At 45.3% G+C, this 15,235-nt stretch overlaps 1 protein-coding gene across 3 annotated transcripts in view; it reads right to left on the bottom strand.

The window, feature by feature from the left end:
• LOC124019695 (homer protein homolog 2-like) overlaps positions 1–15,235 on the bottom strand; it is a 128,082-nt gene that overhangs the window by 9,252 nt on the left and 103,595 nt on the right. For all 3 annotated transcript variants that reach the window (XM_046335104.1, XM_046335103.1, XM_046335105.1), the window contains exon 7: positions 6,984–7,094. In XM_046335104.1, coding sequence (XP_046191060.1) covers positions 6,984–7,094 — 111 coding nt within the window. The remainder of the gene's footprint in view (positions 1–6,983; positions 7,095–15,235) is intronic.

Below are 15,235 nucleotides of genomic sequence, written 5' to 3'. Positions count from 1 at the left end.
TATGATGGTTATTATGATGTTATTATGATGGTTATTATTATTATTATGTTCAAATCAAATCAAATCAAAATCAAATCAAATTTTATTTGTCACATACACATGGTTAGCAGATGTTAATGCGAGTGTAGCGAAATGCTTGTGCTTCTAGTTCCGACAATGCAGTGATAACCAACAAGTAATCTAACTAACAATTCCAAAACTACTGTCTTATACACAGTGTAAGGGGATAAGGAACATGTACATAAGGATATATGAATGAGTGATGGTACAGAGCAGCATACAGTAGATGGTATCGAGTACAGTATATACATATGAGATGAGTGTGTAGACAAAGTAAACAAAGTGGCATAGTTAAAGTGGTTAGTGATACATGTGTTACATAAGGATGCAGTCGATGATGTAGAGTACAGTATATACATATGCATATGAGATGAATAATGTAGGGTAAGTAACATTATATAAGGTAGCATTGTTTAAAGTGGCTAGTGATATATTTACATCATTTCCCATCAATTCCCATTATTAAAATGGCTGGAGTTGGGTCAGTGTCAATGACAGTGTGTTGGCAGCAGCCACTCAGTGTTAGTGGTGGCTGTTTAACAATCTGATGGCCTTGAGATAGAAGCTGTTTTTCAGTCTCTCGGTCCCAGCTTTGATGCACCTGTACTGACCTCGCCTTCTGGATGATAGCGGGGTGAACAGGCAGTGGTTCGGGTGGTTGATGTCCTTGATGATCTTTATGGCCTTCCTGTAACAACGGGTGGTGTAGGTGTCCTGGAGGGCAGGTAGTTTGCCCCCGGTGATGCGTTGTGCAGTCCTCACTACCCTCTGGAGAGCCTTACGGTTGAGGGCGGAGCAGTTGCCGTACCAGGCGGTGATACAGCCCGCCAGGATGCTCTCGATTGTGCATCTGTAGAAGTTTGTGAGTGCTTTTGGTGACAAGCCGAATTTCTTCAGCCTCCTGAGGTTGAATAGGCGCTGCTGCGCCTTCTTCACGACGCTGTCAGTGTGAGTGGACCAATTCAGTTTGTCTGTGATGTGTATGCCGAGGAACTTAAAACTAGCTACCCTCTCCACTACTGTTCCATCGATGTGGATAGGGGTGTTCCCTCTGCTGTTTCCTGAAGTCCACAATCATCTCCTTAGTTTTGTTGACGTTGAGTGTGAGGTTATTTTCCTGACACCACACTCCGAGGGCCCTCACCTCCTCCCTGTAGGCCGTCTCGTCGTTGTTGGTAATCAAGCCTACCACTGTTGTGTCGTCCACTAAACTTGATGATTGAGTTGGAGGCGTGCGTGGCCACGCAGTCGTGGGTGAACAGGGAGTACAGGAGAGGGCTCAGAACGCACCCTTGTGGGGCCCCCGTGTTGAGAATCAGCGGGGAGGAGATGTTGTTGCCTACCCTCACCACCTGGGGGCGGCCCGTCAGGAAGTCCAGTACCCAGTTGCACAGGGCGGGGTCGAGACCCAGGGTCTCGAGCTTGATGACGAGCTTGGAGGGTACTATGGTGTTGAATGCCGAGCTGTAGTCGATGAACAGCATTCTCACATAGGTATTCCTCTTGTCCAGGTGGGTTAGGGCAGTGTGCAGTGTGGTTGAGATTGCATCGTCTGGGGACCTATTTGGGCGGTAAGCAAATTGGAGTGGGTCTAGGGTGTCAGGTAGGGTGGAGGTGATATGGTCCTTGACTAGTCTCTCAAAGCACTTCATGATGACGGAAGTGAGTGCTACGGGGCGGTAGTCGTTTAGCTCAGTTACCTTAGCTTTCTTGGGAACAGGAACAATGGTGGCCCTCTTGAAGCATGTGGGAACAGCAGACTGGTATAGGGATTGATTGAATATGTCCGTAAACACACCGGCCAGCTGGTCTGCGCATGCTCTGAGGGCGCGGCTGGGGATGCCGTCTGGGCCTGCAGCCTTGCGAGGGTTAACACGTTTAAATGTCTTACTCACCTCGGCTGCAGTGAAGGAGAGACCGCATGTTTCCGTTGCAGGCCGTGTCAGTGGCACTGTATTGTCCTCAAAGCGGGCAAAAAGTTATTTAGTCTGCCTGGGAGCAAGACATCCTGGTCCGTGACTGGGCTGGATTTCATCTTGTAGTCCGTGATTGACTGTAGACCCTGCCACATGCCTCTTGTGTCTGAGCCATTGAATTGAGATTCCACTTTGTCTCTGTACTGACGCTTAGCTTGTTTGATAGCCTTACGGAGGAATAGCTGCACTGTTTGTATTCAGTCATGTTGCTAGACACCTTGCCCTGATTAAAAGCAGTGGTTCGCGCTTTCAGTTTCACGCGAATGCTGCCATCAATCCACGGTTTCTGGTTAGGGAATGTTTTTATCGTTGCTATGGGAACGACATCTTCGACGCACGTTCTAATGAACTCGCACACCGAATCAGCGTATTCGTCAATATTCCCATCTGACGCAATACGAAACATATCCCAGTCCACGTGATGGAAGCAGTCTTGGAGTGTGGAGTCAGCTTGGTCTGACCAGCGTTGGACAGACCTCAGCGTGGGAGCCTCTTGTTTTAATTTCTGCCTGTAGGCAGGGATCAGCAAAATGGAGTCGTGGTCAGCTTTTCCGAAAGGGGGGCGGGGCAGGGCCTTATATGCGTCGCGGAAGTTAGAGTAACAATGATCCAAGGTTTTACCACCCTGGTTGCGCAATCGATATGCTGATAAAATTTAGGGAGTCTTGTTTTCAGATTGGCTTTGTTAAAATCCCCAGCTACAATGAATGCAGCCTCCGGATAAATGTTTTCCAGTTTGCAAAGAGTTAAATAAAGTTTGTTCAGAGCCATCGATGTGTCTGCTTGGGGGATATATACGGCTGTGATTATAATCGAAGAGAATTCTCTTGGAAGATAATGCGGTCTACATTTGATTGTGAGGAATTCTAAATCAGGTGAACAGAAGGATTTGAGTTCCTGTATGTTTCCTTCATCACACCATGTCCCGTTAGTCATGAGGCATACGCCCCGCCACTCTTCTTACCAGAGAGATGTTTGTTTCTGTCGGCGCGATGCGTGGAGAAACCCGTTGGCTGCACCGCCCTGGATAGCGTTTTCCCAGTAAGCCATGTCTCCGTAAAGCAAAGAACGTTGCAGTCTCTGATGTCCCTCTGGAATGCCACCCTTGCTCGGATTTCATCAACCTTGTTGTCGAGAGACTGGACATTGGCAAGAAGAATACTGGGAAGTGGTGCGCGATGTGCCCTTTTTTCGGAGTCTGACCAGAACACCGCCGCGTTTCCCTCTTTTTCGGAGTCGTTTCCTTGGGTCGCTGCATGCGATCCATTCCGTTGACCTGTTTGTAAGGCAGAACACAGGATCCGCGTCGCGGAAAACATATTCTTGGTCGTACTGATGGTGAGTTGACGCTGATCTTATATTCAGTAGTTCTTCTCGACTGTATGTAATGAAACCTAAGATGACCTGGGGTACTAATGTAAGAAATAACACGTAAAAAAACAAAAAACTGCATAGTTTCCTAGGAACGCGAAGCGAGGCGGCCATCTCAGTCGGCGCCGGTGGCACTGTTGGACAGGAGAAACATTAACATTATGATGTTATGATGATAGTTATTCTGATGGTTATTATGATGGTTATTCTGATGGTTATTATTATTATTCTGATGGTTATTCTGATGGTTATTATTATTATTCTGATGGTTATTCTGATGGTTATTCTGATGGTTATTCTGATGGTTATTATTATTATTCTGATGGTTATTCTGATGGTTATTAAGATGGTTATTATGATAGTTATTCTGATGGTTATTCTGATGGTTATTCTGATGGTTATTCTGATGGTTATTCTGATGGTTATTATTATTATTCTGATGGTTATTCTGATGGTTATTCTGATGGTTATTCTGATGGTTATTCTGATGGTTATTCTGATGGTTATTCTGATGGTTATTATTATTATTATGATGGTTATTCTGATGGTTATTCTGATGGTTATTCTGATGGTTATTATTATTATTCTGATGGTTATTCTGATGGTTATTATGATGGTTATTATGATGGTTATTATATAAAGGCGTTTCCACCTCCATTTTATAGACACAGAAAGATCCCACCTAAAAGATCCAATGAACAAATGATTTGTCTGCATTTATACAATCGTTCCCCAAATGTCCTATTTCCTTCACAGCGTTTTAAATACAGTATGACTCTTTACTGGCATAACTGTGGATGGAAACATGGTTCCAGCTAATGAAATGTGTCTGCAGGCAGAATCAGTATCGATCCATCACCGCGGCCATGCCGGCTCAAAGCCTCATTGGGACGGACTGGAATGCCTGTCAGGGTGCGTAGAAACCAGCCATCTTGGGGCCGCAGTTGCTTGGCAGCTGGTCAGAAGTGACATGGGGACGATGTTACTGGTAGACCCAGTGCCTGGGGTTCCTGGTATCATGTAGAATGACTACAGTAACATTATTAACATGGTCTGATATAACACCGGGTATAGAGTCAGACCCAGTGCCTGGGGTTCCTGGTATAGAGTCAGACCCAGTGCCTGGGGTTCCTGGTATAGAGTCAGACCCAGTGCCTGGGGTTCCTGGTATAGAGTCAGACCCAGTGCCTGGGTTCCTGGTATAGAGTCAGACCCAGTGCCTGGGTTCCTGGTATAGAGTCAGACCCAGTGCCTGGGGTTCCTGGTATAGAGTCAGACCCAGTGCCTGGGGTTCCTGGTATAGAGACAGACCCAGTACCTGGGGTTCCTGGTATAGAGTCAGAGCTGACACGACCAGAGACATTTTCTATACGCAGGAAATATTAGGAATAATACACATTTTTCCCCTTTTCTCTGAGTGTTCTTCAACAAGAAGATAGAAGACCTATAAAAACACGGAAGTCAGCAATAAATTGATGGATACTTGGTATTGATGTGACATTACACACAGAGAGAGGAGAGAGAGGAGAGAGAGAGTTTATTTCACATGCTGTGGAAATGGAAATGTTTCTCATGCCAATAAATTCCTTTGAACTGAAATTGAATTGAGAGCTAAGAGAGAGAGAGAGAGAGCTGAGAGAGAGAGAGCTGAGAGCTGAGAGAGAGAGAGAGCTGAGAGAGAGAGAGAGCTGAGAGAGAGCGGAGGAAGAGAAAGAGCTGAGAGAGAGCGGAGGAAGAGAGAGAGAGCTGAGAGCTGAGAGAGAGAGCTGAGAGAGAGAGTGGAGGAAGAGAGAGAGCTGAGAGAGAGAGCGAGAGAGAGAGCGGAGGAAGAGAGAGAGAGCTGAGTGCTGAGAGAGAGAGTGGAGGAAGAGAGAGAGAGCTGAGTGCTGAGAGAGAGAGTGGAGGAAGAGAGAGCTGAGAGAGAGAGAGAGAGAGAGAGAGAGAGAGAGAGAGAGAGAGAGAGAGAGAGAGAGAGAGAGAGAGAGCTGAGAGAGCTGAGAGAGCAGAGGAAGAGAGAGCTGAGAGAGAGAGAGTGGAGGAAGAGAGCGAGAGCGGAGGAAGAGAGAGAGCTGAGAGAGCGGAGGAAGAGAGAGAGCTGAGAGCTGAGAGAGAGAGTGTGGAGGAAGAGAGAGCTGAGAGAGAGAGAGAGAGTGGAGGAAGAGAGAGAGCTGAGAGAGAGAGTGGAGGAAGAGAGAGAGAGAGTGGAGGAAGAGAGAGAGCTGAGAGAGAGAGAGCTGAGAGAGAGAGAGTGGAGGAAGAGAGAGAGCTGAGAGAGAGAGAGAGAGGAGGAAGAGAGAGAGTGGAGGAAGAGAGAGAGGAGGAAGAGAGAGAGTGGAGGAAGAGAGAGAGTGGAGGAAGAGAGAGAGCTGAGAGAGAGAGAGGAGGAAGAGAGAGAGTGGAGGAAGAGAGAGAGTAATACTTCAGCAGATAATTGTTCTGACATCAAAGGTCCCACAACAATATCCACCTTCTATTGGATAATAATCCTCTCCTTAGGGACAGAGAAAGGTAGAGAGGAGGGGTGGAGAGAGGGGAGAGAGGTAGAGGGGGAAAGAGACAGGTAGAGGGGTAGAGAGACCGGTAGAGGGGGAGAGAGACAGGTAGAGGGGGAGAGAGACAGGTAGAGGGGGAGAGAGAGGTAGAGGGGGAGAGAGAGGTAGAGGGGGAGAGACAGGTAGAGGGGTAGAGAGACAGGTAGAGGGGTAGAGAGACAGGTAGAGGGGGAGAGAGAGGTAGAGGGGTAGAGAGACAGGTAGAGGGGTAGAGAGACAGGTAGAGGGGGAGAGAGACAGGTAGGAGGAGAGAGACAGGTAGGAGGAGAGAGACAGGTAGAGGGGCGAGAGATAGAGAGAGGGGGAGAGAGACAGGTAGAGGTGGAGAGAGGGAGAGGGGGAAAGAGACAGGTAGAGGGGGAGAGAGAGGGGGATAGAGGTAGAGGGGGAAAGAGAAAGAGCGAGACAGGTAGAGGGGAGAGAGACAGGTAGAGGGGTACAGAGACAGGTAGAGGGGGAGATACAGGTAGAGGGGTAGAGAGACAGGTAGAGGGAGAGAGACAGGTAGAGGGGAGAGAGACAGGTAGAGGGGTAGAGAGACAGGTAGAGGGGTAGAGAGACAGGTAGAGGGGTAGAGAGACAGGTAGAGGGGTAGAGAGACAGGTAGAGGGGTAGAGAGACAGGTAGAGGGGGAGAGAAACAGGTAGGAGGAGAGAGACAGGTAGAGGGGCGAGAGATAGAGAGAGGGGGAGAGAGACAGGTAGAGGTGGAGAGAGGGAGAGGGGAAAGAGACAGGTAGAGGGGAGAGAGAGGGGGATAGAGGTAGAGGGGGAAAGAGAAAGAGAGAGAGAGGTAGAGGGGGAGAGAGACAGGTAGAGGGGGAGAGAGACAGGTAGAGGGGGAGAGAGACAGGCAGAGGGGGAGAGAGACAGGCAGAGGGGGAGAGAGAGAGAGATAACGGGGTTATATTTGCATATAGTCTGTCAGCAAAACTACAGGCTAGTCATATGAGACTGTGTGTGTGTCTGTAGGAGTTTTGTGTGTGTGAGAGCGCATAAGTGATCCTGTGTGTGTGTGTGTCCACCTGTTCCTTGTCCTGCAGCTCCGTCTCCAGCTCCTGAACTCGTACAGTCAGCTTAGAGTTCCTCTCCTTCTCCACGTTGGCCTTTTCACACTGAGACTCCAACTCTACTATCTACAGGAGAGAGAGGAGCAGGAGATATAGAGCAGGAGGAGAGAGGAGAGGGAGGAGAGAGAGGAGCAAGAAGAGAGAGGAGGAGGAGGAGGAGAGAGAGAGGAGGAGGAGGAGGAGAGGAGCAAGAAGAGAGAGGAGGAGGAGGAGAGAGAGAAGCAAGTGGAGGAGAGAGAGGAGTAGGAGAGAGGGGAGTAGGAGGAGAGAGAGGAGCAAGAAGAGAGAGGAAGAGGAGGAGAGAGAGAAGCAAGTGGAGGAGAGAGGGGAGTAGGAGAGAGGGGAGCAGGAGGAGAGAGAGGAGCAGGAGGAGAGGGGAGCAGGAGGAGAGAGGAGCAGGAGGAGAGAGAGGAGCAGGAGGAGAGAGAGGAGCAGGAGGAGAGAGAGGAGCAGGAGGAGAGAGGGGAGCAGGAGGAGAGAGAGGAGCAGGAGGAGAGAGAGGAGCAGGAGGAGAGAGAGGAGCAGGAGGAGAGAGAGGAGCAGGAGGAGAGAGGAGCAGGAGGAGAGACCCTTGTTAGGAACTCTTAGAACCCTCCTCTGATATCGGCAGGATCATTTTCTGGATTGATGTGTATATCAGTGGAGGCTCCTCATCCTACTCAGTGAATTTCATACAAATAAAATGAGTAAAACATTACAAAACGTTATCCTTTTTAGATAAAACTATAGTAAATATATTCAGGTCACCAAATAACTGATTAAAACACACCATTTTCTACAGTAGTCTCAACAGCACTCTGTAGAGTAGCACCATGGTGTAGCCGGAAGACAGCTAGCTTCTGTCCTCCTCTGGCTACATTGACTTCAATACACAACCTGGGAGGCTCATGGTTCTCACCCCCTTACTATAATTTAACTGGGTGAATGACAGTAACCTAAACCCTATCACTGTTACATTGAACTGGGTGAATGACAGTAACATAAACCTGTTACTGTTACTTTGGTGACTGGAATATTAATGACAGTAACCTAAACCCTGTCACTGTTACATTGGTGACTGGAATATTAATGACAGTAACCTAAACCCTGTCACTGTTACATTGAACTGGGTGAATGACAGTAACCTAAACCCTGTCACTGTTACATTGAACTGGGTGAATGACAGTAACCTAAACCCTGTCACTGTTACATTGAACTGGGTGAATGACAGTAACCTAAACCCTGTCACTGTTACATTGAACTGGGTGAATGACAGTAACCTAAACCCTGTCACTGTTACATTGAACTGGGTGAATGACAGTAACCTAAACCCTGTCACTGTTACATTGAACTGGGTGAATGACAGTAACCTAAACCCTGTCACTGTTACATTGAACTGGGTGAATGACAGTAACCTAAACCCTGTCACTGTTACATTGAACTGGGTGAATGACAGTAACCTAAACCCTATCACTGTTACATTGAACTGGGTGAATGACAGTAACCTAAACCCTGTCACTGTTACATTGAACTGGGTGAATGACAGTAACCTAAACCCTATCACTGTTACATTGGTGACTGGAATATTAATGACAGTAACCTAAACCCTGTCACTGTTACATTGAACTGGGTGAATGACAGTAACCTAAACCCTGTCACTGTTACATTGAACTGGGTGAATGTGAATGACAGTAACCTAAACCCTATCACTGTTACATTGAACTGGGTGAATGACAGTAACCTAAACCCTATCACTGTTACATTGAACTGGGTGAATGACAGTAACCTAAACCCTGTCACTGTTACATTGAACTGGGTGAATGACAGTAACCTAAACCCTATCACTGTTACATTGAACTGGGTGAATGACAGTAACCTAAACCCTGTCACTGTTACATTGAACTGGGTGAATGACAGTAACATAAACCTGTTACTGTTACTTTGAACTGGGTGAATGACAGTAACCTAAACCCTGTCACTGTTACATTGACCTGGGTGAATGTGAATGACAGTAACCTAAACCCTATCACTGTTACATTGAACTGGGTGAATGACAGTAACCTAAACCCTGTCACTGTTACATTGAACTGGGTGAATGACAGTAACCTAAACCCTGTCACTGTTACATTGAACTGGATGAATGACAGTAACCTAAACCCTGTCACTGTTACATTGAACTGGGTGAATGACAGTAACCTAAACCCTGTCACTGTTACATTGAACTGGGTGAATGTGAATGACAGTAACCTAAACCCTATCACTGTTACATTGAACTGGGTGAATGACAGTAACCTAAACACTATCACTGTTACATTGAACTGGGTGAATGACAGTAACCTAAACCCTATCACTGTTACATTGAACTGGGTGAATGACAGTAACTTAAACCCTGTCACTGTTACATTGAACTGGGTGAATATTAATGACAGTAACATAAACCCTATCACTGTTACATTGAACTGGGTGAATGACAGTAACCTAAACCCTATCACTGTTACATTGAACTGGGTGAATGACAGTAACCTAAACCCTGTCACTGTTACATTGAACTGGGTGAATGACAGTAACCTAAACACTATCACTGTTACATTGAACTGGGTGAATGACAGTAACCTAAACCCTATCACTGTTACATTGAACTGGGTGAATGACAGTAACTTAAACCCTGTCACTGTTACATTGAACTGGGTGAATATTAATGACAGTAACATAAACCCTATCACTGTTACATTGAACTGGGTGAATGACAGTAACATAAACCCTATCACTGTTACATTGAACTGGGTGAATGACAGTAACCTAAACCCTGTCACTGTTACATTGAACTGGGTGAATGACAGTAACCTAAACACTATCACTGTTACATTGAACTGGGTGAATGACAGTAACCTAAACCCTATCACTGTTACATTGAACTGGGTGAATGACAGTAACCTAAACCCTGTCACTGTTACATTGAACTGGGTGAATGACAGTAACCTAAACCCTGTCACTGTTACATTGAACTGGGTGAATGACAGTAACCTAAACCCTGTCACTGTTACATTGAACTGGGTGAATGACAGTAACCTAAACCCTATCACTGTTACATTGAACTGGGTGAATGACAGTAACCTAAACCCTGTCACTGTTACATTGAACTGGGTGAATGACAGTAACCTAAACCTATCACTGTTACATTGAACTGGGTGAATGTGAATGACAGTAACCTAAACCCTGTCACTGTTACATTGAACTGGGTGAATGACAGTAACCTAAACCCTGTCACTGTTACATTGAACTGGGTGAATGACAGTAACATAAACCTGTTACTGTTACTTTGAACTGGGTGAATGACAGTAACCTAAACCCTGTCACTGTTACATTGACCTGGGTGAATGTGAATGACAGTAACCTAAACCCTATCACTGTTACATTGAACTGGGTGAATGACAGTAACCTAAACCCTATCACTGTTACATTGAACTGGGTGAATGACAGTAACCTAAACCCTGTCACTGTTACATTGAACTGGGTGAATGACAGTAACCTAAACCCTGTCACTGTTACATTGAACTGGGTGAATGACAGTAACCTAAACCCTGTCACTGTTACATTGAACTGGGTGAATGACAGTAACCTAAACCCTGTCACTGTTACATTGACCTGGGTGAATGTGAATGACAGTAACCTAAACCCTATCACTGTTACATTGAACTGGGTGAATGACAGTAACCTAAACCCTATCACTGTTACATTGAACTGGGTGAATGACAGTAACCTAAACCCTGTCACTGTTACATTGAACTGGGTGAATGACAGTAACCTAAACCCTGTCACTGTCACATTGAACTGGGTGAATGACAGTAACCTAAACCCTGTCACTGTTACATTGACCTGGGTGAATGTGAATGACAGTAACCTAAACCCTATCACTGTTACATTGAACTGGGTGAATGACAGTAACCTAAACCCTATCACTGTTACATTGAACTGGGTGAATGACAGTAACCTAAACCCTGTCACTGTTACATTGAACTGGGTGAATGACAGTAACCTAAACCCTATCACTGTTACATTGAACTGGGTGAATATGAATGACAGTAACCTAAACCCTGTCACTGTTAAATTGAACTGGGTGAATGTGAATGACAGTAACCTAAACCCTGTCACTGTTACATTGAACTGGGTGAATGACAGTAACCTAAACCCTGTCACTGTTACATTGAACTGGGTGAATGACAGTAACCTAAACCTGTTACTGTTACATTGAACTGGGTGAATGTGAATGACAGTAACCTAAACCCTGTCACTGTTACATTGAACTGGGTGAATGACAGTAACCTAAACCCTATCACTGTTACATTGAACTGGGTGAATGACAGTAACCTAAACCCTGTCACTGTTACATTGAACTGGGTGAATGACAGTAACCTAAACCCTGTCACTGTTACATTGAACTGGGTGAATGACAGTAACCTAAACCCTGTCACTGTTACATTGACCTGGGTGAATGTGAATGACAGTAACCTAAACCCTATCACTGTTACATTGAACTGGGTGAATGACAGTAACCTAAACCCTATCACTGTTACATTGAACTGGGTGAATGACAGTAACCTAAACCCTGTCACTGTTACATTGAACTGGGTGAATGACAGTAACCTAAACCCTATCACTGTTACATTGAACTGGGTGAATATGAATGACAGTAACCTAAACCCTGTCACTGTTACATTGAACTGGGTGAATGTGAATGACAGTAACCTAAACCCTGTCACTGTTACATTGAACTGGGTGAATGACAGTAACCTAAACCCTGTCACTGTTACATTGAACTGGGTGAATGACAGTAACCTAAACCTGTTACTGTTACATTGAACTGGGTGAATGTGAATGACAGTAACCTAAACCCTGTCACTGTTACATTGAACTGGGTGAATGACAGTAACCTAAACCCTATCACTGTTACATTGAACTGGGTGAATGACAGTAACATAAACCCTGTCACTGTTACATTGAACTGGGTGAATGACAGTAACCTAAACCCTGTCACTGTTACATTGAACTGGGTGAATGACAGTAACCTAAACCCTATCACTGTTACATTGAACTGGGTGAATGACAGTAACCTAAACCCTGTCACTGTTACATTGAACTGGGTGAATGACAGTAACCTAAACCCTATCACTGTTACATTGAACTGGGTGAATGACAGTAACCTAAACCCTGTCACTGTTACATTGAACTGGGTGAATGACAGTAACCTAAACCCTGTCACTGTTACATTGAACTGGGTGAATGACAGTAACCTAAACCCTGTCACTGTTACATTGAACTGGGTGAATGACAGTAACCTAAACCCTGTCACTGTTACATTGAACTGGGTGAATGACAGTAACCTAAACCCTGTCACTGTTACATTGAACTGGGTGAATATGAATGACAGTAACCTAAACCCTGTCACTGTTACATTGAACTGGGTGAATGTGAATGACAGTAACCTAAACCCTATCACTGTTACATTGAACTGGGTGAATGACAGTAAACCTAAACCCTGTCACTGTTACATTGAACTGGGTGAATGACAGTAACCTAAACCCTGTCACTGTTACATTGAACTGGGTGAATGTGAATGACAGTAACCTAAACCCTGTCACTGTTACATTGAACTGGGTGAATGACAGTAACCTAAACCCTATCACTGTTACATTGAACTGGGTGAATGACAGTAACCTAAACCCTATCACTGTTACATTGAACTGGGTGAATGACAGTAACCTAAACCCTATCACTGTTACATTGAACTGGGTGATTATGAATGACAGTAACCTAAACCCTGTCACTGTTACATTGAACTGGGTGAATGACAGTAACCTAAACCCTATCACTGTTACATTGAACTGGGTGATTATGAATGACAGTAACCTAAACCCTGTCACTGTTACATTGAACTGGGTGAATGACAGTAACCTAAACCCTATCACTGTTACATTGAACTGGGTGAATGACAGTAACCTAAACCCTGTCACTGTTACATTGAACTGGGTGAATGACAGTAACCTAAACCCTATCACTGTTACATTGAACTGGGTGAATGACAGTAACCTAAACCCTATCACTGTTACATTGAACTGGGTGAATGGAAAATTAATGCCAGTCATCCGATATGCTGTAATAGAAATAAAGCCATGCTCATTAAAAACAGAAATAGTCCTCCCTCATCTTAAAAATGAATATACCGAACACCACAGATTTATAAAACGCAACATGTAAAGTGTTGGTCCCATGTTTTCACGAGTTGAAGTAAAAGATCTCAGAAATGTTCCACACGCACAGAAATCGTACATTTTGTGCACAATTGTGTTTACATCCCTGTTAGTGAGCATTTCTCCTTTGCCAAAATAATCCTTCCACCTGACAGGTGTGGCATATCAAGAAGCTGATAAAACAGCATGATCATTACACAGGTGCACCTTGTGCTGGGGGACAATAAAAGGCCACTCTAAAATGTGCAGTTTTGTCACACAACACAATGCCACAGATGTCTCAAGGTTTTGAGAGAGCGTGCAGTTGGCATGGTGACTACAGGAATGTCCAACAGAGCCGTTGCAAGAGAATGTAATGTTCATGTCTCTACCATAAGCCGCATCGAACCTGCCTCAACTGCAGACCACGTGCAACCACACCCGCCCAGGACCTCCACATCCGGCTTCTTCACCTGGGGGATCGTCTGAGACCACCTGGACAGCTGATGAAACTGTGGGTTTGCACAACCGAAGAATTTCTGCAGAAACTGTCTGAAACCGTCTCAGGGAAGCTCATCCGCCCGTCTTCCTCACCGGGGTCATGACCTGACTGCTGTTCGGCGTCGTAACAGACTTCAGTAAACGCTCCCCTTCCACGGCCACTGGAGAAGTGTGCTTTTCACAGATGAATCGCGTTTCAACTGTCCCGGGCAGATGGCAGACAGCGTGTGTGGCGTCGTGTGGGCGAGCAATTAACTGATGTCAACGTTGTGAACAGAGGGCCCCATGGTGGAGGTGGGGTTATGGTGTTTACTGATGTCAACTTCACACAGCCATTGAAGAGGAGCGGGACAACGTTCCACAGGCCACAATCAGCAGCCTGATCAACTCTATGTGAAGGAGATGTGTCGCGCTGCATGAGGCAAATGGTGGTCACCCCAGATACTGACTGGTTTTCTGATCCACACCCCAACCTTTTCTCTGTGACCAACAGATGCATATCTGTATTCCCAGTCATGTGATTCATTAATTGACTTAAATTGACTGATTTCCTGCAATGAATTGTAACTCAGTAAAATCATATTTTTGTTCAGTTTATATAGAGATATAGTTCTCTATAGTGTCTCTATGTAGAGTCCTCTATAGTGTCTCTATGTAGAGTCCTCTATAGTGTCTATGTAGAGTCCTCTATAGTGTCTATGTAGAGTCCTCTATAGTGTCTATGTAGAGTCCTCTATAGTGTCTATGTAGAGTCCTCTATAGTGTCTCTATGTAGAGTCCTCTATAGTGTCTCTATGTAGAGTCCTCTATAGTGTCTCTATGTAGAGTCCTCTATAGTGTCTCTATGTAGAGTCCTCTATAGTGTCTCTATGTAGAGTCCTCTATAGTGTCTCTATGTAGAGTCCTCTATAGTGTCTCTATGTAGAGTCCTCTATAGTGTCTCTATGTAGAGTCCTCTATAGTGTCTATGTAGAGTCCTCTATAGTGTATATGTAGAGTCCTCTATAGTGTCTCTATGTAGGGTCCTCTAGTGTCTATGTAGATAGCTCTATGTAGGGTCCTCTATAGTGTCTATATATGTAACGGATGTGAAACGGCTAGCTTAGTTAGCGGTGTGCGCTAAATAGCGTTTCAATCGGTTACGTCACTTGCTCTGAGACCTTGAAGTAGTAGTTCCCCTTGGTTCCCCGCGGTTTTTGTGGAGCGATGGGTAACGATGCTTCGAGGGTGACTGTTGTCGATGTGTGCAGAGGGTCCCTGGTTCGCGCCCGGGTATGGGCGAGGGGACGGACGTAAAGTTATTCTGTTACATATAGATAGCTCTATGTAGGGCCCTCTATAGTGTCTCTATGTAGGGCCCTCTATAGTGTCTTTATGTAGACAGCTCTATGTAGGCTCCTCTATAGTGTCTCTGTAGATAGCTCTATGTAGGGCCCTCTATAGTGTCTATATAGACAGCTCTATGTAGGCTCCTCTATAGTGTCTCTATGTAGATAGCTC

This window comes from Oncorhynchus gorbuscha, unplaced genomic scaffold (assembly GCF_021184085.1).
Source record: "Oncorhynchus gorbuscha isolate QuinsamMale2020 ecotype Even-year unplaced genomic scaffold, OgorEven_v1.0 Un_scaffold_655, whole genome shotgun sequence".
NCBI lineage: Eukaryota > Metazoa > Chordata > Actinopteri > Salmoniformes > Salmonidae > Oncorhynchus > Oncorhynchus gorbuscha.
Note: the sequence above shows the minus strand (reverse complement) of the source record. Positions and strands in the feature narration are given on the sequence as shown.